The 27,189-nt window shown below is 38.1% G+C and overlaps 2 protein-coding genes across 4 annotated transcripts in view; one reads left to right on the top strand and one right to left on the bottom strand.

Annotated features, from left to right (window-relative positions):
- Positions 1-10,265, bottom strand: part of LOC111325862 (uncharacterized) — a 13,464-nt gene extending 3,199 nt beyond the window's left edge. The window contains exons 1-11 of one of the 3 annotated variants that reach the window (XM_022929776.2): positions 9,593-10,265; positions 9,204-9,293; positions 8,969-9,044; positions 8,464-8,527; positions 8,009-8,090; positions 7,093-7,169; positions 6,862-6,898; positions 6,507-6,570; positions 6,308-6,418; positions 5,226-5,249; positions 1-110 (exon numbers count right to left, since the gene is read on the bottom strand). The exon at positions 1-110 is cut by the window's left edge and continues 5 nt beyond it. In XM_022929776.2, coding sequence (XP_022785511.2) covers positions 1-110; positions 5,226-5,249; positions 6,308-6,418; positions 6,507-6,570; positions 6,862-6,898; positions 7,093-7,169; positions 8,009-8,090; positions 8,464-8,527; positions 8,969-9,044; positions 9,204-9,293; positions 9,593-9,975 — 1,118 coding nt within the window. In that variant the 5' untranslated portion in view covers positions 9,976-10,265. Of the gene's footprint in view, positions 111-5,225; positions 5,250-6,307; positions 6,419-6,506; positions 6,571-6,861; positions 6,899-7,092; positions 7,170-8,008; positions 8,094-8,463; positions 8,528-8,968; positions 9,045-9,203; positions 9,294-9,592 lie in introns of all 3 variants that reach the window. The other 2 variants (XM_088729397.1, XM_088729396.1) reach the window with 2 other exon arrangements.
- A 99-nt stretch (positions 10,266-10,364) lies between these two features.
- Positions 10,365-26,763, top strand: LOC111325859 (CTP synthase 1). The gene is made up of 16 exons (XM_022929774.2): positions 10,365-10,683; positions 11,795-11,965; positions 18,497-18,594; positions 20,998-21,114; positions 21,348-21,431; positions 21,711-21,791; positions 21,878-22,032; positions 22,844-22,976; positions 23,069-23,157; positions 23,426-23,520; positions 24,032-24,094; positions 24,233-24,276; positions 24,684-24,783; positions 25,050-25,105; positions 25,304-25,400; positions 25,531-26,763. Exons 1-16 carry the CDS (start codon positions 10,518-10,520, stop codon positions 25,761-25,763), a joined length of 1,782 nt encoding a protein of 593 aa, XP_022785509.1. The 5' UTR covers positions 10,365-10,517; the 3' UTR covers positions 25,764-26,763.
- Positions 26,764-27,189: the final 426 nt, after the last annotated feature.

Here is a 27,189-nt window from a genome sequence, read left to right on the forward strand (position 1 = left end):
CGGTACTCTCTCTCTGTAAGTACGATCTCGCCAGCTCGAACTTCTTTAATTGTCATGGATAAAGCAAGAATGTAAAGGAATCCTGCCGGACATGTTTTGAACTCTTCCGTCTGTGAAGAGAAGCGAACCTAAATCTGAGAAGTGATCCAAACACGATTTCATTGTTATCGCAAAAGGTTTACAGATTAAAGCCCCAAAAAAAGGAATGAAGAATTAAATTTAATAAATTGAATCTTAGCCACCACATTTCTGTAGTGTCTAAAAATGAAGAAGTATGCCACAAAAGGCAGCCACGAAGGCGAACAACAACAGTACACACAGTACACGTTTCTTTAATAATCTTCCCGCGCTCACACTTTCCCGGATGTATACTTTTACATAAACAACCGCTGTCCTAGTATACTACATTCCCTCTCTTTCTTCGCTTAGATGGTTGACCTCGAAAGACAGAAACATTACAAACTTCCACTTTGTTTAGACACCGTAAAAGTTCAATTCGATTCCAAATGTTCAAGACAAAAATCACGCTAAACATAAAGATAGCCTTGGCCGTTCAGCTTATAAAACAACGTTTCAATGTCACTCATGTAATAACAACGAACAGTAATATGAAAATGCCAATGTCACTAGTTTTAGTACAGAACGTAGTCACTCAGAGCCTTTGGACGGCTCGTAATTCTGCCGGATCTTCTCACATGCTGCTCAGCTGTAGGTACAGTAGAAGGTACATCTTCTGGTGGTGATTCAGCCATTGGTACTTGATCCTCTGCCACAGGTGGCGTCTCAAATGACTTAGGTTCAGTCCGTGGTTTAGCGTCCTGTTGTGGCGTTTCCTGTTCTTCTAGATCTGGCATATTAAAGGACTTAATATGCTGAAGGCTGCGTTTGTACTGGACACCTTGAGGCGATCGCAACACCACCTGGTCCCCATAACGAGATATCACCTGATATGGTTCCTTCTCATAGCAAGGTGACAGCTTATTTTCTTTCTTCTTCTCAAGCAGAACACTGTCTCCTTCTTTCACATTTCGATCTCTGGCATGGAACTTCTTGTCCACATAGTCCTTGTTAAACTGCTTTCTCTGATTGTCCCGATCACGAACGGCTTGGTCGCTCACTTCTACCTCCTCCTCTTCAACATTGACTAGCTCAGGCATTTTAGTTGTCAGTTTTCTCCTAAACAATAACTCGGCGGGACTCTTTCCTGTGGTTGAATGTGGCGTGGACCTGTATGCCAAAAGGAACCTGTTTAGCTCCTCTCTCCAGTTCTTTCCTTCTGCATGGGCTGCTCTCATGGACTTCAGAAGCGACCTGTTTTGCCTCTCTACCTCACCGTTAGCTCTTGGCCATAGAGGTGTTGTGTAATGGTGATCAATCCCCATTTCATTCAGGTAATCTTCTACTTCTTTAGATACAAGATTTGAGTCATTGTCGGTACGCAGACCTTTAGGCAACCCATGTCTTGCAAATTGGGCATTCAAGCAATGAATGATGGTTTTGCTGGAAGTTGTTCGGATAACATCAACCTCTATCCACCGGCTGTAATAATCAACGAGAACTAACAAATGTTCCCCAGAAGGTAACGGACCCATTAGATCCACAGCTACTTCTTCCCATGGTTGGTTGGGTAACGGTGTTGACTTCAATGGTGGGGGTGGAACGTTCTTTGTAACCATCTGGCACCCGTAACACTCTGCACATCTTTTCTCGGCATCACGATCCATAGCAGGCCACCAGACTTTTGTTCTAAGTCTCTCCTTTGTCTTTGTGACTCCTTGGTGCCCCTCGTGTGCCAAACTAACGACTCTCTTGCGAAGTGCTTGGGGTATAACAATTCTTGTCCCCCGGAGAATTACATGGCCAATAAAAGTCAACTCATTGCGCACTGGCAAATACTGCTTTGGGGCATTGTCCCATTTCCCTTCGATGAGACAATTCCTGAGTGCTTGCAACTCAGAGTCTTGTGCTGAGACTTGTTCAATCTCTTTGATTCTCAATGCAGCAGGGACAGCATGTAGAGCTATCGCGCGTACATATCCATCATCTTCCGCGGAATTGTCTGAAGCAGGTATCTTCGTCAGTCGGGAAAGGGCATCTGCGATGTTTTTTCTTGAAGGCACATAGCAAACTTGATAGTTGTACGGTTGTAAACGCAGAACCCAGCGCTCTATTCTGGCTGAAGGTTTAGACTTCCTTGAATAGATGACTTTAAGTGCTTCATGGTCTGTCACCAGATCAAACTGTGGAAGCCCGTACAAGTAGAGGTGGAAGCGTTCACAAGCCCAGACTAAGGCTAGTGCTTCCTTTTCTGTCTGACTATAACGACGCTCCACTTGACTCAAACTACGACTAGCATAACAGATGGCACGGCTTTCCCCATTCTTTTCTTGCACCAGCACGGCGCCAAGTCCAACAGGACTTGCATCAGCAATAACACGGGTGGGTGTGTCCTTATCGAAGTAAGCTAGGACTGGTGCACTTGCAACTTGACTCTTCAATCTCTGAAACGATTGCTCCTGCTCCTTACCCCAAACGAACGGTTCCCCTTTTCTTGCAAGTTTTCTGAGGGGATCAGCAGTGGTAGCAAAATCGGGTATAAACCTGGCACTGAATCCAACGAGCCCCAAGAAGCTACGGACTTCTGAGGGTGTCTGAGGCTGACTTGCCTCTGCAACTGCTCTGACTTTTTCCTCCGTTGGGCCGATGCCATGCTTACTCAGCAAAAGACCCATGAATACCACTTTAGTCATTCGGAAAGTGCATTTTTCAGCATTCAAAGTCAGCTGCTTCTCACTAAGACGTTGCAACACACTGTGTAAGTTCTTATCATGTTCTTCAGTGTCTCGACCATGAACGATAAGATCATCTGCTATGTTTGACACCCCTTGTAGACCTGCCATTGACTGGGTGATGATATGCTGGTACTTCTCTGGTGCGGCATTTACACCGAAACTCAAACGTTTGTAGCGGAATATACCATCATGGGTGGTAAAAGCAGTGATATCCCTTGAATCAGGATCCAGCTCAATTTGGTGAAAACCCCACCTTAAATCTAACTTCGAGAAAACACCACTCCCATTAAGACTTTCAAGGACTTCATCTATGGTTGGTATGGGCAATCTTTCCCGAATAATGGCCTCGTTGGCTCTCCGCATGTCGACACACAACCTTATGTCTCCGGACGGTTTAGGAGTAACAACGACTGGGCTTACCCACACCGCCGGCCCCTCGACTTTCTCAATTATGTCCTTTTCAAGGAGTTCGTTAACCTTGGCAGTTACTTTGTCCTTTACAGAAAAAGGTACTCGTCGCATTTTTTGAACGACTGGAGTTACACTGGGGTCAATGTGTAGCTTCAACTGATAATCTTTAAGCTTTCCAATTCCCTGGAATACACTGGGGTATTTTGCTTTGAGTCCTCCCACGAAGGTACCATCAACAGTGTTACAGTCTCCTGTCCCAAGAGTTCCCGAGAGATCCACACGAAGGATTCCAAGATCTGTGGCGGACGAATATCCCAGCAAACAACGCCCGGATTCAACAACAATGAAATCTGCCACAACCTTTGCTTTGGGTACGGAAACTTCTGTCTGAAACTGGCCCTCAATTTTAAGTTCTCGACCCCCATAAGCATACAATCTCTTCAGACAAGGTTTTAATTCAATCTTGAGCCCCTGATACTTAAGTTCCTGCAGTGTATCTTTACTAATGAGGTTACTTGCAGAACCTGAATCAATCAACACATCTCTGCTGATTCCGCCAATCTTCACTGAGATAACGGGTTCAGAGGAATTTGACATAGCACATGTCTGTTCTTCTATAGTAAAAGCAAAACTGTCATCCTCACCTGACTCGTTACAATGACCCTCAACATGATTTGCCTGTCTCCCCTTACCATGACGCTGCTGTCTGCCTCCCCGTTGTTGGGTGTTACCTTGTTTTCCAGGCTTCGAGTTCCTTCCCCCTTTGCAACAGCTTGCATAATGACCATATTTACCACACTTGCTGCACTTGCGACCTCGGGCTGGACAATTTGTACTTTGAGCAAAATGACCTTCTTTACCACAGTTGAAACAAACGCTTTTCCCTTTGTCTCCACGCCCAGGACGTTCTTCAACTGCATGAGTACCTGCTCCAGGTTCTTGGCTTGGCATGACCATTTGACTTGCCTGCTCGTGTGAGGCTTCCCACTTTCGAACTTTATCCATTGCTGCTTGCAGAGTAATATTAACGACTTCCAATAGCTTCTTCATTAGGCAACTTTTCAATCAATTGATCCCGTAAATTTTCTTCCAAAGTTGGACCAAAATTACAATGACGAGCTTGTTTACGTAAACGAACCATGAACTTATCGGCGGTCTCTCCCTTTGTCGGCGTAAGTTGACGAAAGACATGACGCTCGTACGGTACATTGTCCTCGGCTCGAAAATGAGCATCCAACTTTCGCAGACACACCACATACTCATTATCCTCGTTAGCATTCAGTGGTCCAGGATCTGGAATATCTTCGTAAATATCTTGTACTTCCATACCTGCTAAATGAAGTAACTGAGCTGTTTTCCGAGAAGGATTCGTAATTCCCTTGCCATCGATGTAATACTGATACGATCGTTTCCACTGTCGCCATCGTTCCGCGACCTGAGAGGAAGACCCTGTTAAATCTAGAGGCGGAAGCGCCCTTTCTACTGAATTCGACATCCTCGTCGCCAATTTGTAGTGTCTAAAAATGAAGAAGTATGCCACAAAAGGCAGCCACGAAGGCGAACAACAACCGTACACACACTACACGTTTCTTTAATAATCTTCCCGCGCTCACACTTTCCCGGATGTATACTTTTACATAAACAACCGCTGTCCTAGTATACTACAATTTCGACGAAGCGACCATTCGTACACTATTTCCAGATAGAAATAGGAGTTGAGGTTTTGCTTTTGTAGAGAGAGTAAGACCCCTAAACTGTGGAAAGACGAGTTCCAGCCATGTTCTCAACCCATGTGAGACTCTAACTAATGACTGAAATGAATCAAGGAGAGACCAGCACGTTTTCCTGCATCCCCAAATTTGAACAGAAACCCATGGCTTTGGGCTTTCCCAAGGATCTGATAGCGAATCCATAGAACGAAAGAACTGCTGGATTTTAAGATTAATTTGCTTTTAACAGGTGAGCTAAGTACGATTCCTTATTTTAAGATATAATCATGCACGTTAAGAAGTTATCATTTACCTGTTTTAAGGTCATTCTCAAAATCTGCGGAGGGATAGAAAAGAAATGAAGGTAAAATGTGGTGAAATTAATCACACGGAAAGACAGTGATTAGGATCCATCATCGTTTGCCTTACTTAAGTTCAGTTCAGACGTCGATCGGGACATTTTGACTGCCTACTTTGAGTCATCTTTGCTCTTAACAGTTAAGTTTCATAATCTGGTTAATTTAATTACTTTTTTCCTATTGGGTAGATCTGTTGGTTCGACCTAGTCAACTGAACTAAAACAAATCTTACTTAAGTTTTCAGGTCAATTCTAATCCAAAGGACGCTAATTTCCTGGTTTGTGTGAATTTCAGTCACAAATGACATATTTAGCGTTTCCACATTTGTCACTTTTCTTGTGGTTAAAAAGTTAATCACTACTGGAGGTCAGACGATTTATTGAAATTTTGGTCAGGCTAACAGAACCCTTCAACTCTGATCCAACATATATTAATTTCATTCATTTGAGTAAATCACCTAACTGCAATTATGCATTTCTATGCAAAGAATTTGTGATAATTCTCTTAACCTTTTACATCCTAAGGTAAGTGTCCATATTCTACACACTGTCCTTTATACATTTTCTAAGTTGCTGACAATCACAAGCTTCTTTAGCTGGTGATCATTTCATCTATTCTCATGACCTTACTGTGTGGTTCAGAAGTAATATTGTAAGGAGAAATTAGATTTTAGTCATCGTTAGGGGTTCAAGGGTGAAAGGGTTAAAAAAAAATGCCAATCCCTTCTGAAAGTCTAAATAGCTAGCTAGTACAAGGAGAAACACTGAGTAGCCGGCAGAGCAGTAATAATGATTCTTCCATTCTTCAGGTGAGTGGAGACAAGGGCAAGGCAAGTGTGAGGGGCAAGACAAGTGTGAGGGGCAAGACACACTCAAGGAGTGGAGACAAAGGTTATGCCCCTTGCACTCCCTCCTCTTGCCTGAGGAACAGTGGAAACAATTACTATGTTTGGGAGGCTAAAGAACAGGAAAGAGAAACAAAAGTTGTATACACAAAAGAAATCCACAAGAGAAATCAAGATTATATTTATGCAAACCTCCAGATCTAAAGCACCCCTGTATTTTGAGTACAGTTCACCATCTCTCTGATTCACTTGCTGTTTCCATTTCACACTAAGCTCTTGGAGTAATGTTGCTTCTGCTGTGAACTGTAAAAGGAAAACAATTTCAAATCGAATTGGCATGTAAATGAACCACTACGAAAATACCTGAAATTCAATAATAAATAAACTAAACCTGGTTGATGACATCATGAAAATTTTCCTGATGCAGAAGAATAATCTGGCATGGCCCAGCTGCCCTGTGAAAATAGTTTACAAGCAATGAATTTCTGCTGTGAACAGTTCAACACCAAGCCCTTCATTAAATGAAATTGAGAAATATACTGCTTTAATGATCATAACTGTTATTAAGTTAATTAGAACTTAAACAAATGAGAGATTTGAACTTATTTTTGATTGTGGCTTATTCAGGGAACTGGGATTTAGGTGCAGGCCATGAATTTAACACTTTTTGATGAAGCACACACCTGCCTTACAATTTTGTCATTTCCCTTTACCTAAGAGCTATGAAGAGTGCATGTTTCTCTTACCTTACAGTAGATCTTCTCTCTGTTCCAGTGAAGAAACCTGGAGGCAGAATTAATGAACTATGACAAATTCATGAGGTATAAAGTTGTGCTATAACTAAGTTATGATTTGTATGAACATATTTTTATCTTGTATTGTTACAAGTCACTCACAAAACATTAGTGTTCAGTCAATAAAAAAACAAACAACTAGAGGTACTATTTGGGTGTGTCTTATTATAGTATTATTAATACCTTCCTCTCCAAAGGAAAATCCTCTTTCTCCAGCATCAAATGTGGCAACATCCTGGTTACCTGTGGAGAAGTTTACCCTAAGTGCAAAACAATATAGTTACCTCTTATAATCATCCTTAACTTTAGTGGATAGCTTCAACTTTCACAAAATAGAAGGGTTCATAATCACAAACTAAGACAATATTGTTGTAAGAAATTAAGAGGAAAACTTATCCAGGTTTTTGTAGCATAAAGCAAATTCAAGTGCTACTCCACTGGATAGTCAAGGGAAGAGTGGCAGCCTCATTGTTAGTGAGCTTGACTCTGGATCGAGTGGTCTGGGTTTGAGCTCCTGGCTGGGGACATTGTGTTGTGTTCTTGGATGAGATACTTTACTCTCACAGTGCCTCTCTTCACCCTGGTGTTTAAATGGGTACTGGTAAATTTAATACTGGGGGATAACCTTGCAATCAACTAGCATCCCACCCTGGGGGAGTCACAATACTCCTAGTCACTTCAAGCTATGAAACTGGAGTTAAGCACTGGTCTAAAGGGCCACTTAGCTCATAAACAGACTGCTGAATGTGTTTACCATTCCATCACAGGCATGATTTTGTCAGACTTCCCTGACAGTTCATGGGTACCCAATCAAAGCATTTATCTTCACTGGTGGAGAGAGGCACTGTGTGAGTACATTGTCTTATCCAAGAACACCATATTATGACCTGGTTGGGTCTTGAACTTACTGTGCAGGTAGGTGAGAATTTTTTCATTTCAACTACCAGTAGATTTTTAAAATTGTCACATAACTTGCAGCTCCCTTTTACCCACAGTGGTGCATATTTAATGCAAAATCAACAGATTACCCCAGGTAAATTGCCAGATATTACAGCACTTGACTGTTTAATAGCTTGTAAGTAAAACATAAAATACTTACTGTCCATGCACTAGAAAAAACATTTCCTGTCCTTTCCAGCCTTCTTTGAAAATTATACTGTCAGGAGGATACAACACAATAACTGCTGCAAGAGTCAGACATATGTATTAAAAAAAAAAACAAAGAACAGGAATCAATAATAACAAACGAAACATTTAAGAAGAAAAAAATTTAATTTCCAATGGATTGGATCAAGCTGAACATTGGTTCACTGACTCAGCAGAGAGATAGACCTCACATTTTCCTGAACAATACTAGTTAAACCCTTCATCGCAAGATCTGAAATTAATTTTTCAAACTGTACACCATACATTTCTTTGTTGACTGGTTCCAACAATTCAAATACCAACCACTTCCACGTTTATTCACTATTTCAAACTTCAGTTTGGTTTGATTTAAAACAGAATTCTTCTCCAAAGCTGGAGACTTTCTCATAATTTTCTCTTTTCACCAACCTGGTTTGACAGTTTTAACTACAGCTTTCAGAGATTCTTTTCCCCAGCCATGAAGTATAGGAGACTAAAATAAAAATCGTAATTATAATAAAAAAGAACAAGAATTTACAGTTGCAATATGTATCTATATATTGGCTACCTTAATCAAAATGATATGAAAATGATATACCTATATATTAGGTATATACCTAATATAACTATATGTTAGGTATTATTAGGTATTATATATAGGTATATTAGGTATATTTGAAGCAAATTCTCAGGGTGTGTTTCAAAAGAAACTCCTGTGCTATGTCAGTGGGGGGATATAACACGATTATACTTATAATTTTATCAACTGAGTTGATTATATAAATTGGCCACTGAAAAGAGTTTCCAAAGATGACATTTTGAACATTAGATCCTCAAAGTGTGAATAAAAAAGGTCTAAAACTCACACTTTAGCTAAATAAACTCTTCATGGTGGCCAATATACTTTAACTATATTTTTTTGAGATAAACAAACCTTTTGCAATATATCTACAGCAATTTCTCTTGACAGTTGTTGGTTATCAAACAGCTTACTGGTATCAAGGTATCTCCTGTAACAGTAAAAAATTCCTTTTAACTGCCATTACCTTTCTACACAATCGGAGAATTTGTGAGAAACAGACTGACATTCCTAAAACAAACTTGAGGAATAAAAAATAATTAGGCTGGCTTTATAAATGGATGATTATTCAAGTATGATTTCCACCAACCTCTGTTGAAACCACTGTAATAGAGTCACCTCACTGGGAAATGTTAAAAGCTGACGGGCATCAGAGGTCTTTAGAAGCAGCAACACACACCTGGCAGTTTCAACCAAAAAAAAAAAAAAAGAAAGGTTATAAATCCGCAAATTATTAATTTGTATGACATTTCCAAAAGTTAAACCTTTAACCCAAAGACTGACCAATGTTCAATTTCTACTTAAAATTATTAATACCAATATACTTTTAAGAAGACTCATAGTGGAAACAAACAGAATTATAAGTTGCTTGATTTGAAGCAAATTCTCAGAACTTAAATTGTGACAAAGGTATATCTGACAGTAAGGAGAATTTAAACTGCGATCTGGATATTAAAAGGGCTGTGTATCAATACGAACCTGTCAGATGACCACACATCAGCAGTGCAATTCATATTAAACAGTGCCGAAACTTCACCAAAGCAGTCACCGACTTGAATTTCCCTCAGGGAAAATTTCTTGTTTTCACTAAAAACAGTCACATTTCCTGACACCAACACATATATTCCAGGCGGCTCTTGACCTTTACTTAGAACAATTTCTGGAGCTTCACCAGTTTCTATCAGTTCTACTCGTTTGATCACTTCTTCTCGAACACCTTTGTTTAGGACAAGAGGCAATCTGTTTAAACAGCCAGTAAGTGCGACAATAGCTTCTTGCGGAAGCGTTGGATTGACGGACGATGCAAAATTGGAGCGTTCAAGCTGACTTTCACGTCTTGTGGAACTCTGTTTGTTACCCATTTCTTTTCATTGAGGGTGCTTTCGGAGTGGTAGGATTAGGTCGGTTTTGTTGCTTTTAAACCAACCTAAAAAAACAACTTGCCCACAAGATGATTGAAATCAAAACGGAAGAAACGATAAACTATGGTGTAGTATGTAGTTACGAATTTTGATCTTCTGTTTTACCGGGATCATAGTTTATCGAGGGATCTACCCGGGAAACCAACCTTGTTCCCATACCCCGTCTAGCTCTCATTCATCACTCTTCTTTGTTGTGGTGAGCGCCGAACTCTACCGAACTTTTCCGAGAGAGCAATGACCTATCAGTGGAGTATAATGAACTAATTTATTAAGAAATCGACATCATCTTCTCGTCGACCAATGAGGAACGAAAGGTTCGGATGAAAACAACACGTGCGGTGAAATTTGTTAGCGCAGTTCTCGGAGAGGGCTTAGCGCAGTTCACCCTTAGGGGATAACATTATTTTAAGGAAGGTTTAATTTTCCACTGTTTTCCAATTTATACGAGGAACCTGGACGCAGGATTTAAAAGCTGCTCAAATATGAAGTACATTCTAGTTACTGGTGGTGTTATCAGTGGTATCGGTAAAGGAGTTATCTCCAGCAGCATTGGAGCGTTGTTGAAAGGATGTGGGTTGCATGTTACTTCAATTAAAATAGATCCTTACCTTAATATCGACGCTGGAACATTCTCTCCTTACGAGCATGGTAAGACGTTGTTGTTGTTTTTTTTTTATCAGTCGTCGAATGTACCGCTGAGAGCGTCCGTCACATCTTTTACGCGCGCAATATGCATGATTCAAACTTGTCCCGCCATTTTTCTTCGAGTCCGTTGGTACATAAGTGATGAATTTCGAGATATTTTATCAGGTTTTTGTGGTTAAAGCATTGTGACACCTTGCAAAATGTAGTTTTGGCAGCATTACCACGCAAACTTATTGAAAAAAAATCTTAAATTTATCATGCCTTGTAAGTTTGACCGTTTCGTGCGAACCAACTGCTCATGGTAAATGACCCATCGGTTATCTTTTGTTTGCATTCAGGTAATTGAGTAGTATAAGGTTAAGTGTGCACATTGCATCTCAATGTTAATAGTGCCCTCCTCGATTGAAAAATAAGTAATTTTATCAGGAAAGTACTGAAGCGGTTTGAAATCTAGGTATTCAGTTAGACGTCCTGCAGCGTGCTTCACACGTGATTCTGTAGTATATGCAGCAATATTTGAAGAAAGACGTAAAAGCAGATAATCCTCCTTCCCAAGATGTAGATTATGAGAGATTGAATAGCATATCACTTTATTTCCATCTTAAAATCTCTTTGATATCATTGTCCTTTTCCAAATCTGTGTATGTATTACAAGATCTGATCGTCCCTGTACTTTCTGGTTTCTAAAATTGTCCACATTTGATACATGTGTATGGTTGGACAGAGGTGAACTGGTGAGATATAAAGTAAGGGCTTTTTTTCTAACCTTTTCTCAGAAAATGATAAAAAAGAAACAGTCTTTTGTGGTTTGGCTTGTTTTGTGTGGCTTTTCTTTTGATAACCTTGTAAAAACAGCAATTTAAAGACAACTGTTGTTTTGCAATAATTTTACTGGATCATTTTACCTGTAAGCCTCAGCTTGCAGGTAGGAGACCCAGTTTTCCAGGTGCATCTTTCAGAATTATTTTGTGTTATATGAGAAGGAGGCATGATGCACTATTGTACAAGTGTGTAAAGGAGAAAAGCTCAGTGATGAATGTAAGGACTCCTTGTTTGAACATCAGTTTTGCTCTGTAACAGTAAATTAACTCATTTCAAACTTGTATTGTTACAGGAGAAGTGTTTGTCTTGGATGATGGAGGTGAAGTAGATTTAGACCTTGGAAATTATGAAAGGTTCCTTGATGTTACTCTTCACCGTAACAATAACATAACAACTGGTAAAATATATCAGAGTGTGATCGATAAAGAAAGACGTGGGGATTACCTGGGCAAAACTGTTCAAGGTAAGGAAGTTTTTGGCAATTCTTACTTTAGTTTTGCATCACCAAAGCATCATCATTAGGGTTCGACATCTCTGCTAGCTGGGTTGCCCGAGGCTGGTAAAAGTTTGGTTGGGCTAGTAAAAAACTGTTTTATCATTTAATAGCCTGCTGTCTTGTAGAAAAATTGAAAGAAATTATTTATAATTGGTTTACTTGAAGTTCGCAGTTGATTAAAAAAACAAGAAAATTTAAATTGTAATGATAATACCAATAAGGAAGGCATAGACCTTTTGTCTTCTGGCGTCTTTTTTTGTCTTTTGTGTCAATCGTAAACATGGCAAGATCCCAGACTTTGCGCTTAATGGTCAATGTCTTCCCCAGTCTTCTCCCTACCAATGTTGCAATGCCTTGCACATCGCCTTGCGATTGCCTTGCACTTAAAGCAATTGTGAAGAAAAATTGATCTGAGCTACCAAGTTGTGTTTCGGGCTAGTAAATTTAGAAATCACTAGCTTAGTGGCTAGTAATGCAGGTAGTTAGGTGTCAAACCCTGATCATCGTCATCATCATCATCATTATTATTATTATTAATATTTTTGTTGCTGTTGTTTTATCATTATCATTGTTTTATCCTTAACATTATCAGGGCTGGAAATTAAAAGAAAAGTTTGGTCACCATTTTGCGACTTGATACGTAAATATAGTCGCAAGTTCACGAATTTTAGTCGCAAAAATAATTAACCACAATTAGTTAATAAATAACTTTGACTGGTGTATACCATTTACAAAATTCATTCCATTTTACCGTGAGAATCAGGAGAGAGGCAAAACCATGAGAGAATGCAAATGGTAAACACATTTTCCGTAAATGGTAAACACCCTTTGGAATCACTGAACGAGAACGCAAGGGTCAGCTCTAATCCAGCAGTTTAACAAACAAAAATATGAGCCTGCAATGCATAGGAATAAGAGACGCTGCAATGGTGGCCGATCAAGGTAATGGCGTAGCGTGCACAATATTGCGGATAAATTAGGTACAATTGTACCCTATATCTTCAAATGTCTATGATAATCAAGGCACACGATATATTTTTACATTTCTTTATTTGTTTTGGCAAAAATAGTGACAAAGTAGCGACCGCTCACTTTTTTACTCTACTCGCAAATCTGTGGGAATTTTTAGTCGCAAAATTAAAAATTAAATCGCAAATGCAACTGTCTGTGGGCGCAACTTCGAGCCCTGATTATTATTTCGCGTATTTTTCCAATTATGGCAATTATCTTAGAGTATCTTGTAGCTGCCCTTTTTTTCTAGCTCTTATGATTATTAAGGGGTAGCTTGTAATCCTTTTTATTCTTGTCAATTTATCATTATTTTTATAAGTATTTTTTATGTTGGGTACAAAATTAATAAAGTTGTTGTTGTTGTAGAGATAACCATATATCTCAGAGAGACATGCCTTTTGCAGCTGTTAAGCCCAATTTCTAGTCCATGTAACGAGAAATTCACCTTCTGTGTTGAATTACATTGTAAATTATATCAATTCTTATGCATTTCAGAATAACATGTGCCTCAATCCGCGTAAATGTAAAGTTGTCACGGTTGACTTTCTTCACAATAACAGTTGTGTGCTCATGCCGATCATGGTTGGCGGATCCCTTGTAGAACAAGTTTCGTCGTTTAAGTTGCTTAGCATACATGTTTTGGAGGATCTCTTGTGGACTGTGCACATTGACTGGTTGGTGAAGAAGGCCAATCGTAGACTTTTTGTGTTGACACCTGAACCGCCCAATTAAAGCTCGCGATTGCCTCATGCGGGAACGCTTTTCCCCTACCTCCCCTACAAAGTGAAGTTTTGTCTCCAAACTTCCTCTATAGTTTGTAGATCAATAAGCCAATCAGAATCCGTCGTTTGCGCATATATTTTGTTGGCTTTAGGGGGTACTAGAGGGGCATTACTCTAAGCGTCTTCACTAAATGATCAAATTTGAAAACATGGCGTCCAAGCGGCCGACCCTCAAAATTTTCAGGTCGGATTTTTTGTTCATTTGCGATCGAGTTAGACCTTGTGGAACTCATAATGTAAAGTAACAATGCTATAGAATACTCTGCTTGAAAAAGAATGGATATCAAGGTCTTAAAAGTGACAGAATAAGCTCTTGAATCAACGACACCATGAGTCTCAAAGGCGATGCGAATTATGGACGTAAAGTGAAAACTGAACTTTTGGACTTCAAGCGAGGCCTAGCGACAATTTGACGATTAGATGGTCCGGTAAATATTATGTTCGAGTAACAATGTGTTCAAAATGTTTTGTTTAGTAGAAGATTTTGCCTCAAATCGAAGTTTTTTCAGAATTTTCAACAGAATGCTGTGCAATTTCTGGCCATGAAGGCAAGTAAACAATGATCTAAGCATGATGAATTTTACTGCATGGGCTTTGTACACATAAGAAATTCATACGTTTTTTGCTTATAACTACAAATAAAAAACTGTTTTGAATAAATCTGACGTCCTGAAATATTTCTTGGCCATTTTAGTCTTGCTTTCAATTGATAGATTTCATGGAACTTGAGATCTCTTCACTCATGGACAAATTTGCATATTTCCTTTTGAAATATGATCCACATGTCCATTTTCACACGTGAAAATATTTAGCGATTTTTATCTTTCATCTTGATTTTTGAGTTAAAGGGTAATATGCACCTATTACTTTTTTCGCCGGAAATAAGTTCTTTAACTAATCTTCTTTCACTGGAGCTTGTTTTTTGGAAAAGATGATTTTTAAAAATTTACTGCACATGTGTTTGCCTTCTTGGTTTCTCCAAAATTTTGACTTTTCGAAGGCGCGTGTTACACGTAAGTGTCAGTGCGTTAAGGCAGCTGTGTAAGAGTGGGGTATCTCCTGTAGACATCATTACCATATACTGTGCACTTATAAGATCTGTATTGGAGTATGCGTCAGCTGTGTTTACTGACTTGCCAAAGTACCTGGATAATGCACTGGAAGTTGTCCAGAAAAGGGCTCTCTCTATTATATGGCCTGACCTTTCATACAAACATGTGCCTGAAAAGGCCACTATTCAGTCCTTGTCGGCCCGCTGCGCAGATGCATGCGAGCTATTTATCCATAAAATTTGCCCAGGCCACCCCTTGTACCCCATATTCATGAACGAGTACTTCACAGCACAATGCAAATGTGTCTGCGATTAGGCAAATCTTCTCACTGCATGCTTCTAAAAACTGAACAGTTCAAAAATTTCGTTACCGTTAAGTATCAGCCTGTGTAATGTATTGTTTGTATTAATTCATATTTATTATGTATATACTGTACCAGTAATTCAGCCTCGGGCTGCAAGTGGTCAGAAATAAACTATATTATTATTATTATTATTATTATTATTGTTATTATTATTATTATTAACCCATTAAGGTCCAAAGCCCTCAGCCCAGACCACCCCTGAAAATCCAGACAAAATGGCTGTCCAATTAAAAAAAACCACATGGTCCAAACAAATTTACCATTTTATGTCTTGGTTTTACTCTTCAGCAGTGAAACTTTAAAACATGATTGCCAATACAATAAAGAATTACTTAAACTGCTTAAATACTGAAGATGTATGTTATGCTTTTTTAAAAAAAATATTAAAGTATGGACATCAAGTAAACAAAGTGACCATCGCTGTACTACCTACTATGTACAAGGAAATGAAAACATCTTAAAACCACAGTAAGTCTCAATTGCTGCTCTTAACTCAGCAGAAATGCAAACAAAAAGAATTAGTCAAAAACATTTTGCATTAAAACAGGCCATCTCACGGGTAAGAGAGTGAAATTCGTAAGTTTTCTTGCACAGATCAAATTTGAATTTACCGCCAGTGCTGACATCAGTGAACGTCACGAGGTAAAAAAAACTAGAAGTTACGAGTTAAGCCTACACAGACCTGGCAGTAAATTGTCTATGGAAGTATTGAAGAATGAAATAACTATCGATTGAATACAACCCTTTCAGTTAGAGGCTACGAACAAAGCTTAGATTATACCAAACAAAGAAAGTTGTTTTTATCTTTGACCAGTTCACGACTTGCAAAGTGAAGGTGAAATGAAATTGGGCTTTACGGCCTAATACAGCGCTCCAAAGAACGAAAAAAAACAAGGTACAATTTACGATCAAAGGTTAAGTGTTTTTTAAGAGTTAATTTCCTTCGTGCTATTTTGAAAAGCAGGAGAGTTCGCCACGCATTTGCTGACATAATGCAACGCCGCATTGCTCACAAGCATATGTTTCGAAGGCGCGTCTATCACTTTGCTTTCTCCCATCGTCGATGAAAAGATTAAGGAAATCTTTCGATGTTGCACCCTCGCCCAGATCTTTCGTTGGGCTATGAGGAAATTATGGTAAACTCTTCGATGTCAATTTCACTCAATGTGTTTGACCATTGAACCCCAAAGGTATATCTTCGTTGTCGCTATCTACTTCACCGTCTTCTTCTTCTTTGCTAGCAAAAATATGGCCATCGGAGTTTGTTCCCCCTTAGCGCTTGCTGAAATCAAAGATCTACCCGATTTCTCCATCAACATCACGCAGATTTTTCTTGTAGCCTTCTCTGCCGTTCCTGTCGATTTTCAGCCACTTCGAGAGAGAAAAACCAGGAAAGATTTCTTCTTCTTCATCGGAAGAACGCGAAGTATCGTCAAATCCGCGAGAAGCCACGCTAAAATACTGAATGCTATTTTCAAAAATTCGCTAAAAATCACACACGAATCGCTGAATGAAAAACATAACATCAAATGAAAGGTTAATTTATGCAGGTCACGTTCAGTTATATTTCAATACCCAGGGGACTACGGTTTCTTAGCTACAGCCAATAAAAACGAGTCATATCTGACAGGGCGCATGAGGGCGCACTGGATTTTCAGAGGGGTTTTATTTCCGGGCGCATGAGGGCGCACTGGACGTCAATGGGTTAAACACCAAACTTTAGGTTCAGTTCTTATACAGACTACCACAAAATAAAAAATCTATATATTTTTGTATCTGTGTGGTATATACTAAAAGAATTATTTACCTCAGTGTTGTTGAAAGTGGTGGATATTCACTGAGCTGCAAAGTGGTGAGGTAAATATCAACCACTTTCAATGACACAGGTGATTAATTTTTAGTTCTCATGCAGTTATATCAGGGTGAGACGAAAATGAAAAGATAAGGTTGCCCTTTGGGCAAGCTGTTACTCGAGATTACTAGCCCAAAGGTCTGAGGAGCTAGCCCGAAATTAAATTGTTTATAAAGAATAATTAGATTTATTTAATTATGCAAAATACAAGTAATGATGCTAAGCAGTGACATAAACTAATTCTTCGTATATTTTGATTCTTGAATGTGATTTTCGTTTTAACTCAAATTAAACAATGTAACAGAAACGACCAGTTTTTACACCTGACCACCAGAAGTTGCGGTTACAACTTACGTCAAAATTTTGTGGACGAGAATTCCAAATACAGTCATGTGATCTAATCTTGTGATTGCAAATAACTGCTTCAGAGTAAAATTTCATTCAAACATGGACGAAATAATGAAGGAAAAATAAACTCTGCACTCGAATGGGTTTGTTCCTTTAATGTTTACATTTTACCCCATCGATGGTGAAAAATACTATAAATTTATGGAAATAACAACACAGTTATTTTTGTGAATGTCATAGACATTGCAATCAGTCAATTAAACTACCACTGTAATCTGCAGTCTGTCGACATTCGATGGAGTAAATTCTCTTCAAAGCTTGTCAAGCTCACAAACTCTTCCAGACCTGGTGCCGTTAGCATCTGATAAAAAATAAAAACAAACATGCAACTTGATAATGGCGCCAGGTCTGCTAGCTTTTCTCCAAGCGAGTTTTTTCTTGTTTTTTAATGTTACACGAAGTAGGCCTTTTTTGTTTTAATAATGAATTGGCAGCCTTAAAATAGATACAAGAATCTGGATTTGGATTTTCCCATGGAATCGCACCTAAAATTCCGAGAAAATCCACTGAACCGTGACTGGGCTGGAATTTAATTAGACTGATTGTCTTGCACTGCACGCTGTCAGTCAGCAAATATTGTCATTTCAACAAATATATTTCGGCTGCTTAAGTAAACAGAAAAAGTCATGACGTTATTTACGGACGCAACTAAAATGCGGCGCAAGACATAGTCATGCTACAATAATTTGGCCTCATAACGTTGTCCTTTTCCCTCAGGTGCTTTCTGCTATACAATTTTAGGTATACGCTCAATTTATCATCATCAGAACAGAGGAACCAATGGTGGTGCTTGCCCGTTGGGCAAGCTGCGATAAGAAAACGCTAGCCCGACAAGTCATTCCACTAGCCCTGGGCTATTGGACAGCACTTTTGTCACGTCCTGTTATATGTATTGATGGAAATTATAATCAACAGCTGTTCCAAAATAAATATGCATGGCTTCATGTATTGATGTGTGGTGTCATTGATACTCTCAAATAAAGGATCTATAAGAGTGTTGTCTGATGTTTGCTCTTTTGTAATCCATAGTGGTCCCTCACATCACAGATGCTATTCAAGACTGGGTGACAAAGGTGTCCACGGAACCTGTTGAGAACGATATCCAGGCTGATGTTTGTCTTATTGAGGTGACCCATCAATAATGAGTCACATTTAGAGCAATTTCCAACTGAGGGTCTAAAGTAATCCAGGAGACTAAGCACTTTGGCTTTACTTAACCTTGCTGTGTGATTGGTCCAGAAATTTTTGACCATCCTCTCAACTGATTAGTTGCAATTTCTGGAGAATATCTTTGTTTGATAGCAGCAACGAATGCCATGTGAAGCCACAACAATCATCTTTCGCATTTTGGCACGTATAACCAAAGGCTATGTGGTGTCTAACCATGCTGTTATACCAAACTTTCACAAGGTTGTAACATTTTTTACACTTTTTCTAGTAATCTCCAGAGAAACGTGACATGAGAACCTTGCTTTTGCGTACACTAATATGGGAAACCATCCAACTAAACTGCACATACAGATCTGGAGTAAGAGCTATTACAATCATTGACATTTTCCTGCCCTTCAAGCAGTTTGCCTGTTTTCACATGACTTCTCATTGGCTGGTGATGAAATAAACCTTTGTTCTAATGGGCAGTGGGATTACTTTGGTTTTGTTTTTCTTACTCAGTTGAAAACTGCTCTAATACAATGTAGCAGGTTAGTGTTCTTATAGAAATAATTAAACCTGAGATTAAATGGGGGAGTGCATGGGTGAGAGTTAGCAGGGGTAAATATTCCATTGCCTTAGATTTGCTCTGGTGTGGTTACATGTTACTATTTACATCTACCATCAGATTCAAAGGTTCTTGCATCAACATCCCTGGACTTGCATGTAATTTGCCTCAGCAGAAGAATGCAAACAAAAAAACTTGGGCAAATGTGACCGGGCACAGGATTTCGTACACTAATGCTTTTTCGTTAAACGGTTGAAAATAAATGGTTTGTAAACGGATAATAAACGGGTAGTAAGAGTGTTTAAACGGTTTGCATATCCATTTAAACGGATAGTCCAAAGCATTAAACGGTAGAGCAAAGTCCAAAAACGGATTCCGTCAACCGTTAAACGGCCGAGAAAAAAAATAAACGGATGGCTTAAAACGTTAAACGGTTGAACAGGATCTATTAATGGATAGCCTAAAACGTAAAACGGATGGACAAAAACCTTGAACGGATCAGGAGGGCTATAGAACAGCGGGATAAGCCATGCACGTAACCGTTGCGAACAATTATACGAATAATATTGTTCTTGCGGAACACTGACGTTTCATGCTAATATTATGTTCAACTGACACCAGTAGAAAACGAAGTAAAATTAAATTACTAGCCTGCAATTAAGCTATCCACTGGTGAGTAAAGCAAGCCGAGAGCGAGTCTCGCACTAGAGAGCTCGCAATGCGTTTGAAAATTTGCATAAAATATAAGCAGAGGAAGCAATCTGTCAATCATACCATGCGGACTGAACATTCTCGCCAAAAAAAAAAATTAGAATTGAGAAGCAAAGTCTTTTTTTTTTCATGTTCCTACATTGTTTCTTCTACATATTGACCGAAATGAAATCGCACTATCAAGTGAAAAACCTTAAGAAATGGATTATACGAAGGTAAAAGTAGCCGCCGATTTTGTAGATTTCACCATCAGTTAACTATCGAAACAATTTGGCTTATGCAACTTTCTTTCGCTCATGTTTCATCTAGCATTCGATTTCGTAAAGTAATTTGTAATTATAGCTTTTATAAAGCCATTTTCGTTTCCTTTCAATTGATGGAAATAAAAGATGAGAAACCCAATGGCCACCGATTCGGTAAATAGTTTTGCCGTACACGTCTATCGAAATAAATTTGCATAAGCATGAAAACAAATCTCGCTCTTCTCGTGTTACTTAACGAATATTCTGTTTTCGTAAGGTAATGCGAGCTCTTGTGTCTCAATATCTAATGAGAATTCTTCAAATCGAAGACCTTCTCATACCAGAGATTTGCAAACAGTAAGTTGTAGCGAAGACCAACATAGCCGCACGATCGAAGCGTGATTGATTTTGAACGGGTGCTTCTTGGGACTGTTTTATACCGTTGCTCTTCAAAAACGTTGAACGGATGCAAGTAACCGTTAAACGGATAGATTTTTTTAAAAATGGATAGGTTAACCGTTTAAACATTTTGTCGAAAACGTTAAATGGATGAGCAAAGCGTTTAAACAGATGAAGAAAGCATTTAAACGCTTTCGTTAAATGGTAAAGCGTTAGAGTACGAAATCCTGTGCCCGGTCACAAATTCATAGAAGCAAAACAAACTCAACCGAAACAGAGACCTTAAATTTTTAAAATGTTTCAAAATTTAATGGGGGACTCATTTGCTCTTCTTAACAGTTTTTCCTGGAGTTTTTATTCTGTCAAAGTGTGGCTACATTAATCTGACAAAAGATTATTGAATGTATAATGATTGTGAGTGTTTGGTAATAATGCATTTTTCCCGTTGTATTTTCCTACAGCTTGGAGGGACAGTCGGTGACATTGAGGGTATGCCTTACATTGAAGCTTTTCGCCAGTTCCAGTTTAGAGTTGGAAGAGACAACTTTTGTGTGGTCCATGTCAGTCTGGTGCCAGAGGTATACTCTACTTCATTAGCATCTACGTATCTAGTCCCCTTTCTCTTGCATCAGGGGTTGTCTTAACAGAGAGATGACTGTATTTGAAACTAAAGATAACTAAATGTAAAGTTGAGTTATTGCAAATTGCTGAGGGAACTAGAAAGCAAAACTTTCAAATTCACAATAAGCATTAGCATACTATTTCTTTCCTTCAAGTTTACTGAAATTTATTTTAAATTTGTATTTCTCAGCCTGATTCAACAGGTGAGCAGAAAACAAAGCCTACACAAAACAGTGTGCGTGAACTGCGTGGTTTAGGCCTGAGTCCTGATCTGGTGAGTTGTCTTAATTCTAAGAAAAATTCTGATGAATTTCAATGCACTTTTCTAGGTATTATACTCTGCAGTTTGATTTAGGAGGATAGGTTATATCAGTAGGTATAATGTTGTTCTTAGAACTCTGAACCAGTGCAAGCCTGCTCACAGACTTAGGTAACACCATCGTTTGAAACTGGTTACAACACTTTTATTGTTGACCAATGTCTCTGTTTTGGACATGTTTACAAATATTATTTTATTACATTTTTTGCTATTTGAAGACCATCTCTTTTACAGATTATGTGTAGATGCAAGAATACTGTGACAAATTCTGTTAAGCAGAAGGTGTCTTTGTTCTGCCATGTCCCTCCAGAACAGGTGAGAATTTTTCACTAAAATCTTTGGTATTCCTTTCCTCTTCTTTTAAATTGAATGCAATTTCAAATTTTATTTGTTTGTTTTAGGTTATAGATGTCCATGACTGCAAATCCATTTACAGTGTTCCATTGTTGTTATCAAGCCAAAAAATTGTTCCATTTTTTGCCAAAAGGCTTCAATTAGAAATCAAGTTAACCAAACCAAGACATTTTATGATACAATGGAGAGAATTGGCTGAGAGGTGTGTATGTTTGACTGTCTCTTAGTACACTGTACTTGAGAGTGACAAGAAGAAAACTCATGTTTTGGAGAGTAATGATACTCATTAAGTAATCAATTAAGTTGTCTCACCTCTTTAATTGGTGTTAACATTACAAGTGATTTTATGTTTGGATGAAGCTGGTTGGGAAAACTCTACTTTTGTAAAATGGGTACAGAGGGTAAGCTTGGTTACGAGTCAGTTTTTTACTCTGCTGAGGCTCATGTTCCTATTTGGAACTCCCCCTGGCAGGGATTCTGCTGATAAACTTTCTTGGAAACTTAAGCTAATCCCTCATTCCTTTCTCCTCTAGATTTTCTTTTAGTTTACTGTTCCTCCTTTACACTCCTTTATGGAGAGAGGCTCTGGAGAGAACTTCCCCTGGTGGGGTTACTGCTGATAAAATTTGTAGGAAACATTAGCTAACCTCTCGTCCCTTTCTCCACCATTGGGTTTCCTTTTCAGTTCACTGTTCCTCATTCTCCTTTATGGAGAGAGGCTCCATCACAGTGTAGTGTTCTGCTCAAGAACACATGGAAAATAACGAGCAAGGTTTCAGAATTAACCCCAGAACACAAAGTCTAAAATGCTGACTTTCCAGCCACTGTATTGCTGTATTTGATTAAAAATCATTGAACTGAAAAAAATGCTGAAAAAGACGTAGTAACCTCTGTGCTAGTTGCTACCTGTATCACTAGTTTTCAAGGGTTCATGCATGTGTAGGCATGTTGATAGTACTGGTATCATCAAGATAGATTCCATGAATTAATTGATTTCTCCCTCTTGCTTTCAGGGATGAGCGACTCGTGCATGAAGTTAAGATTGCTCTTGTTGGAAAGTACACAAAGCTAGAGGATGCTTATATTTCTGTCCTCAAAGCTCTGAAACATGCTTCACTCCATTGTAACAGGTGTCTTAAAGTTGTGGTAGGTACTTCTTAATATGTTTAAGAATTATGTTCCAAAAAGTTGAAATAAACTTTAGTTTAACAAGACTTTCATTATTTTCAATATCTCAGTGGGTAGAGTCTGAAAATCTTGAGAAGGAAGTTCAAGAGAGAGATCCAGTGAAATATCATGAAGCTTGGCAGAAGTTGTGCGGATGCGAGTGAGTAACTTGTTTTTCACAGTGAATGGACTCATCTTTCTAATGTTGCTAATATATAATTACATCTACAGTGTAAAAAGTGGCTGGGTTACTCTGTTCCAATTGTATTACACTCTGTTTAGTGGTAACAATGCTGCAGTGTACTCCTAATCAAGTGAATGTACAGAACAAAAAAAAACAATGATAAAAGAAATCTTTCTTTTATTGAGTAGCTCTATCGCCATCTTGTAATGACAAAATATGATTATGAGTCGTACTATTTTGACAGTGGTATACTGGTACCAGGAGGGTTTGGAAAGAGAGGCACAGAGGGGAAAATTGCTGCAGCTGAATGGGCAAGGAAGATGAAGAAACCTTACTTAGGTATGTTATTATCCTAAATGGTTTGTTTGAGTTTCATTTGATTTGGGATATGTTTTTTAGACCTTTCAATCTTCAATGAATAAGGACTGAACCCTTTACTCTCTAACATCAGTATGCATATTCTCCCTCCTTTTTTCCATACATTTCCAAAGGTGCTGATATAGAGAATTTGTTTAGCAACCAAGAGTACAACATGTATCTGTTGTTGGTGATCATTTTCTACATTCCCATGACCTCAATGTGTGATTCAGGGGTGATAAAAAAAAATTATTTCAAGGAGAAATTAGATGCTAGCCACTCCAAGGGGTTAAAGGGTTACTTCTCTTAAACTAGCTGAGAGACATTTCCTTGTATTTAAGTTACATGTACAATAATTTACAAGATAAAGACTTCTATGTGATCAGTTTGAGTATTCTCATCATCTGTTTGCTGGATAATAATATATTGGATATTATAGGGAGAGTGAATCGCTTCTGGCGGGGTTAAAGGGCAATTTTTCTTTCTTGACTAGGTGTTTGCTATGGACTGCAATTAGCTGTCATTGAATTTGCCAGGAACATTTTGGGATTCAAGGGTAAGAGTGTACATTTTTATTTATTAATTTTTTTTTTCAAAAAGTCATAACTTGTACTTCTTTGACTTTGCTTGATGTTACTGTCTTGACTTGGCTCAAACTACCCACTTTAAAAAATATAAAATTATCCTTTTTTAGATGCAAACTCCACAGAAAATGAACCAGATACCAAACATCCTGTGGTAAGTATAGGTGTATCACTTTTGTAATGCTTACTTAAAAAGCTTAAAACCAGTTGTTTGTTTGTTTATTTACAACCATGATTTCAGTTGTGCTGAGAAATTGAGATATTTCAGATGGCTCTGAACCAAAAACAGGGTACAGACTCTGATGGCTGATTTTTTACTTTCAATGTACCCTGCAATAAACATGTTTACCATCAACAAAAAACGAAATGAAAAACAAAACAAAACAAAACAAGAAACCTGAACTCTGAAGAAAGATTCAAATTGAACTCCCCAGTATCTCAATCTTTTTTCACTACTCTTGGTATTTTGAGTAAGCAGGGTTTGACATTTGTAATTTTCTCATTGAGGAGTTAAAGATGTCAAAAGTATGATAAAAGATTGTTGACAATTATGACTGCTAGGTTATTGAAATGCCAGAACACAATCCAGGCAATCTTGGAGGGACAATGAGGCTTGGAAGACGGCGCACAGTGTTTTCAAAAGTGCATGAGAGCATAACAAGTGAGTGGCATGTCATTCCAAAGTAGTGTTAGTCTAAAAGAAGTTTTTTTTTCTTTTTGTCTTTATTTATTTTGTTCTGTGTGAAGTAACTTGCTTTCTCAGCATTACCAAAACGTATCTAAAGACATGAACTCAATCCTTACTTGATGTGAACCTGGGGAGATTTTACTTGGCTGGTCTTGTACTCCAAGAAATGCACAATCCTTAAAGATGTATGTGATTGCAGATTTTATAAGTTCCTTACCTTTGTTCTATATTTTATTCAGGAAAGCTTTACAAGAATGCAGAATTTGTAGAAGAGAGACACAGGCATAGATATGAGGTAAGAGAGGCTGATCAAAAATGAAAATCACTGAAAGTGATTTAGTGACTCCTGCATCTTAACACAAAATGATATATTTGGCTTGTTGGCAAGTGTATGAATCCAATGATTCATTTACATATTTTTCTGTTGTCAAAGCTTTCCACAGTCATAACATGTTCATAACAGCAAGTGTTCTCTTTTACTTTTAAAATGAAGGTCAATCCAGAATATGTAAGTCAATTTGAGGAAAAGGGAATGAAATTTGTTGGCCGAGATGTGGAAGGTGAACGAATGGAAATCATGGAGATCAAAGGTATGGGGATAAAGTAAAGTAATATGCTATCTGTTGACTAATAAACTTATTCATATGAGTAACTCATTGGGTAAGAGGATTTCCCTGCCCAACTGAGTTAACTAGACTGAGCAACTTTACCTATTTTCAGACCATCCATATTTTGTTGGAGTCCAGTACCATCCAGAATACATAAGTCGGCCAATTAGACCATCCCCACCCTACTTGGGATTGATTTTGGCAGCCATCGGAAAACTCACCCCCTATATTGCCAGGGGATGCCGCTTGTCACCAAGGTGCAGCATCAGCGAAGATGAGGATGAGGACGTGGACGAGGAATTGGCAAATGTGGCAGCAGCAAAACTCCCAGAATTCAATCTTTAGGTGGAGTTCTACTTTCTCTATCATTGGGAACTGATGTCTGTATTTCAGCTTTTGGGCTTTACAATTTACAGATTAATGTATTAAGTACCATGAACTTGTTAAAGAAAAATGAGGATTTCCCATGATGATAGCATCATTGGTGTCATAGCTCACTTTGTATCTTAAGTTTATGGTGTACAGTTTACACCATTTTAAGAACAACATCTCTCTAGAGCACTGTGTCGTGGTTTCATTTTATCCCTGGTTCCATTTTTACTCTTTTGTTTGATAAAAATACGTAAGTGAGAAAAATTATGAAAGCATAAAAGAAAACAAAGAATGCTATCATTATGCCAAGGATGAAAGTTAACCACAACACAAGGAGAGCTGCTTAATTATTTTCTTTTATGGGAAAAAACAGCAACATACAGAAGGTCCTTCACACTTTTAATCACAATATATATGAACTTTGTATTGACTTGGTGTTCAACACTAGTAGTCTTTAAAAACTTAGCTCTGGTTTGCTAACTTTTTTACAATTGCAATAGTCATACCATTCACCTTGAGACTATTTTACTAAGTTATTATCCCTCAATTTCCTTTTCTGATCACACAAGACTTAGATAGGACAGAATTAATTTCCTTTGTCTTGCTTGTGATCAAATGAAAGTGGAAATGACTTTGAACTATTTTACATTACTTATTTTGTACTCTAATAAAATATTTAACCAGTGCAGATTATTCTCTACACCCTAAGGAACAAATAGAAACAATGAATAAAAACCAAAACTGCACAAAATCTAAAGTTTTTTTAAGAAAGCAAAATGCAATTCTATGTACTTGTGTAATATGAGACTGCAAATTGTTAGAAGAAACCTCCCCTAGTAGAACAAGTTGATGTTAAAATGATGAAAATGTCTTGTATGATAAAGATTTGTATGACAGATTGCGAAACATACCAATAAAAATTGAAAAAAAAAACTGTAAACAAATACAAGTAATATTAATGCTTCAATTTCTTGTTTGATGTTAAGCAGTTGCCACTATTATCAGACAATAGTTCTTTTGTTTGCATGAGTGTTTAGGAGGTCCTGCAGATAGGCAATGGTAACACAGCACACAATTCAACAAGGAATCACACATAGAATTCCAGTTTGAAAACAACTTGTATCTGTTTCAATTTTTTCCTTGCACTAAGTAACATTTCTATTTGACACAAGATGACTTATGATAATTTAATAACAATTTGTTCTACCAGTGGGGTTTCCTTTAGTTTTCCAACTAATGAAAACTCGAGTTGTTGGAAGAATTTTCCATTTTCTGCCTTTAAAAGCACACAAAACCCACAATTCCTCTATTGTTGGAAGAATCCCTGAGGGTAGGATTACACTGTTTTCAAACCCTCCCAGCATATTCTAACCAATGAAATCTCAAAATAGTAGACATT

This window comes from Stylophora pistillata, chromosome 8 (assembly GCF_964205215.1).
Source record: "Stylophora pistillata chromosome 8, jaStyPist1.2, whole genome shotgun sequence".
Lineage (NCBI taxonomy): Eukaryota > Metazoa > Cnidaria > Anthozoa > Scleractinia > Pocilloporidae > Stylophora > Stylophora pistillata.

Coding starts and splice junctions, on each gene's coding strand:
- LOC111325859 (XM_022929774.2), top strand. CDS start 10,518: ATGAAGTACATTCTAGTTACTGGTGGTGTTATCAGTGGTATCGGTAAA. Junction 21,792..21,877: donor GCCATGTCCCTCCAGAACAG/GTGAGAATTTTT, acceptor TGTTTGTTTTAG/GTTATAGATGTCCATGACTG. Junction 23,158..23,425: donor CAGAAGTTGTGCGGATGCGA/GTGAGTAACTTG, acceptor CTATTTTGACAG/TGGTATACTGGTACCAGGAG.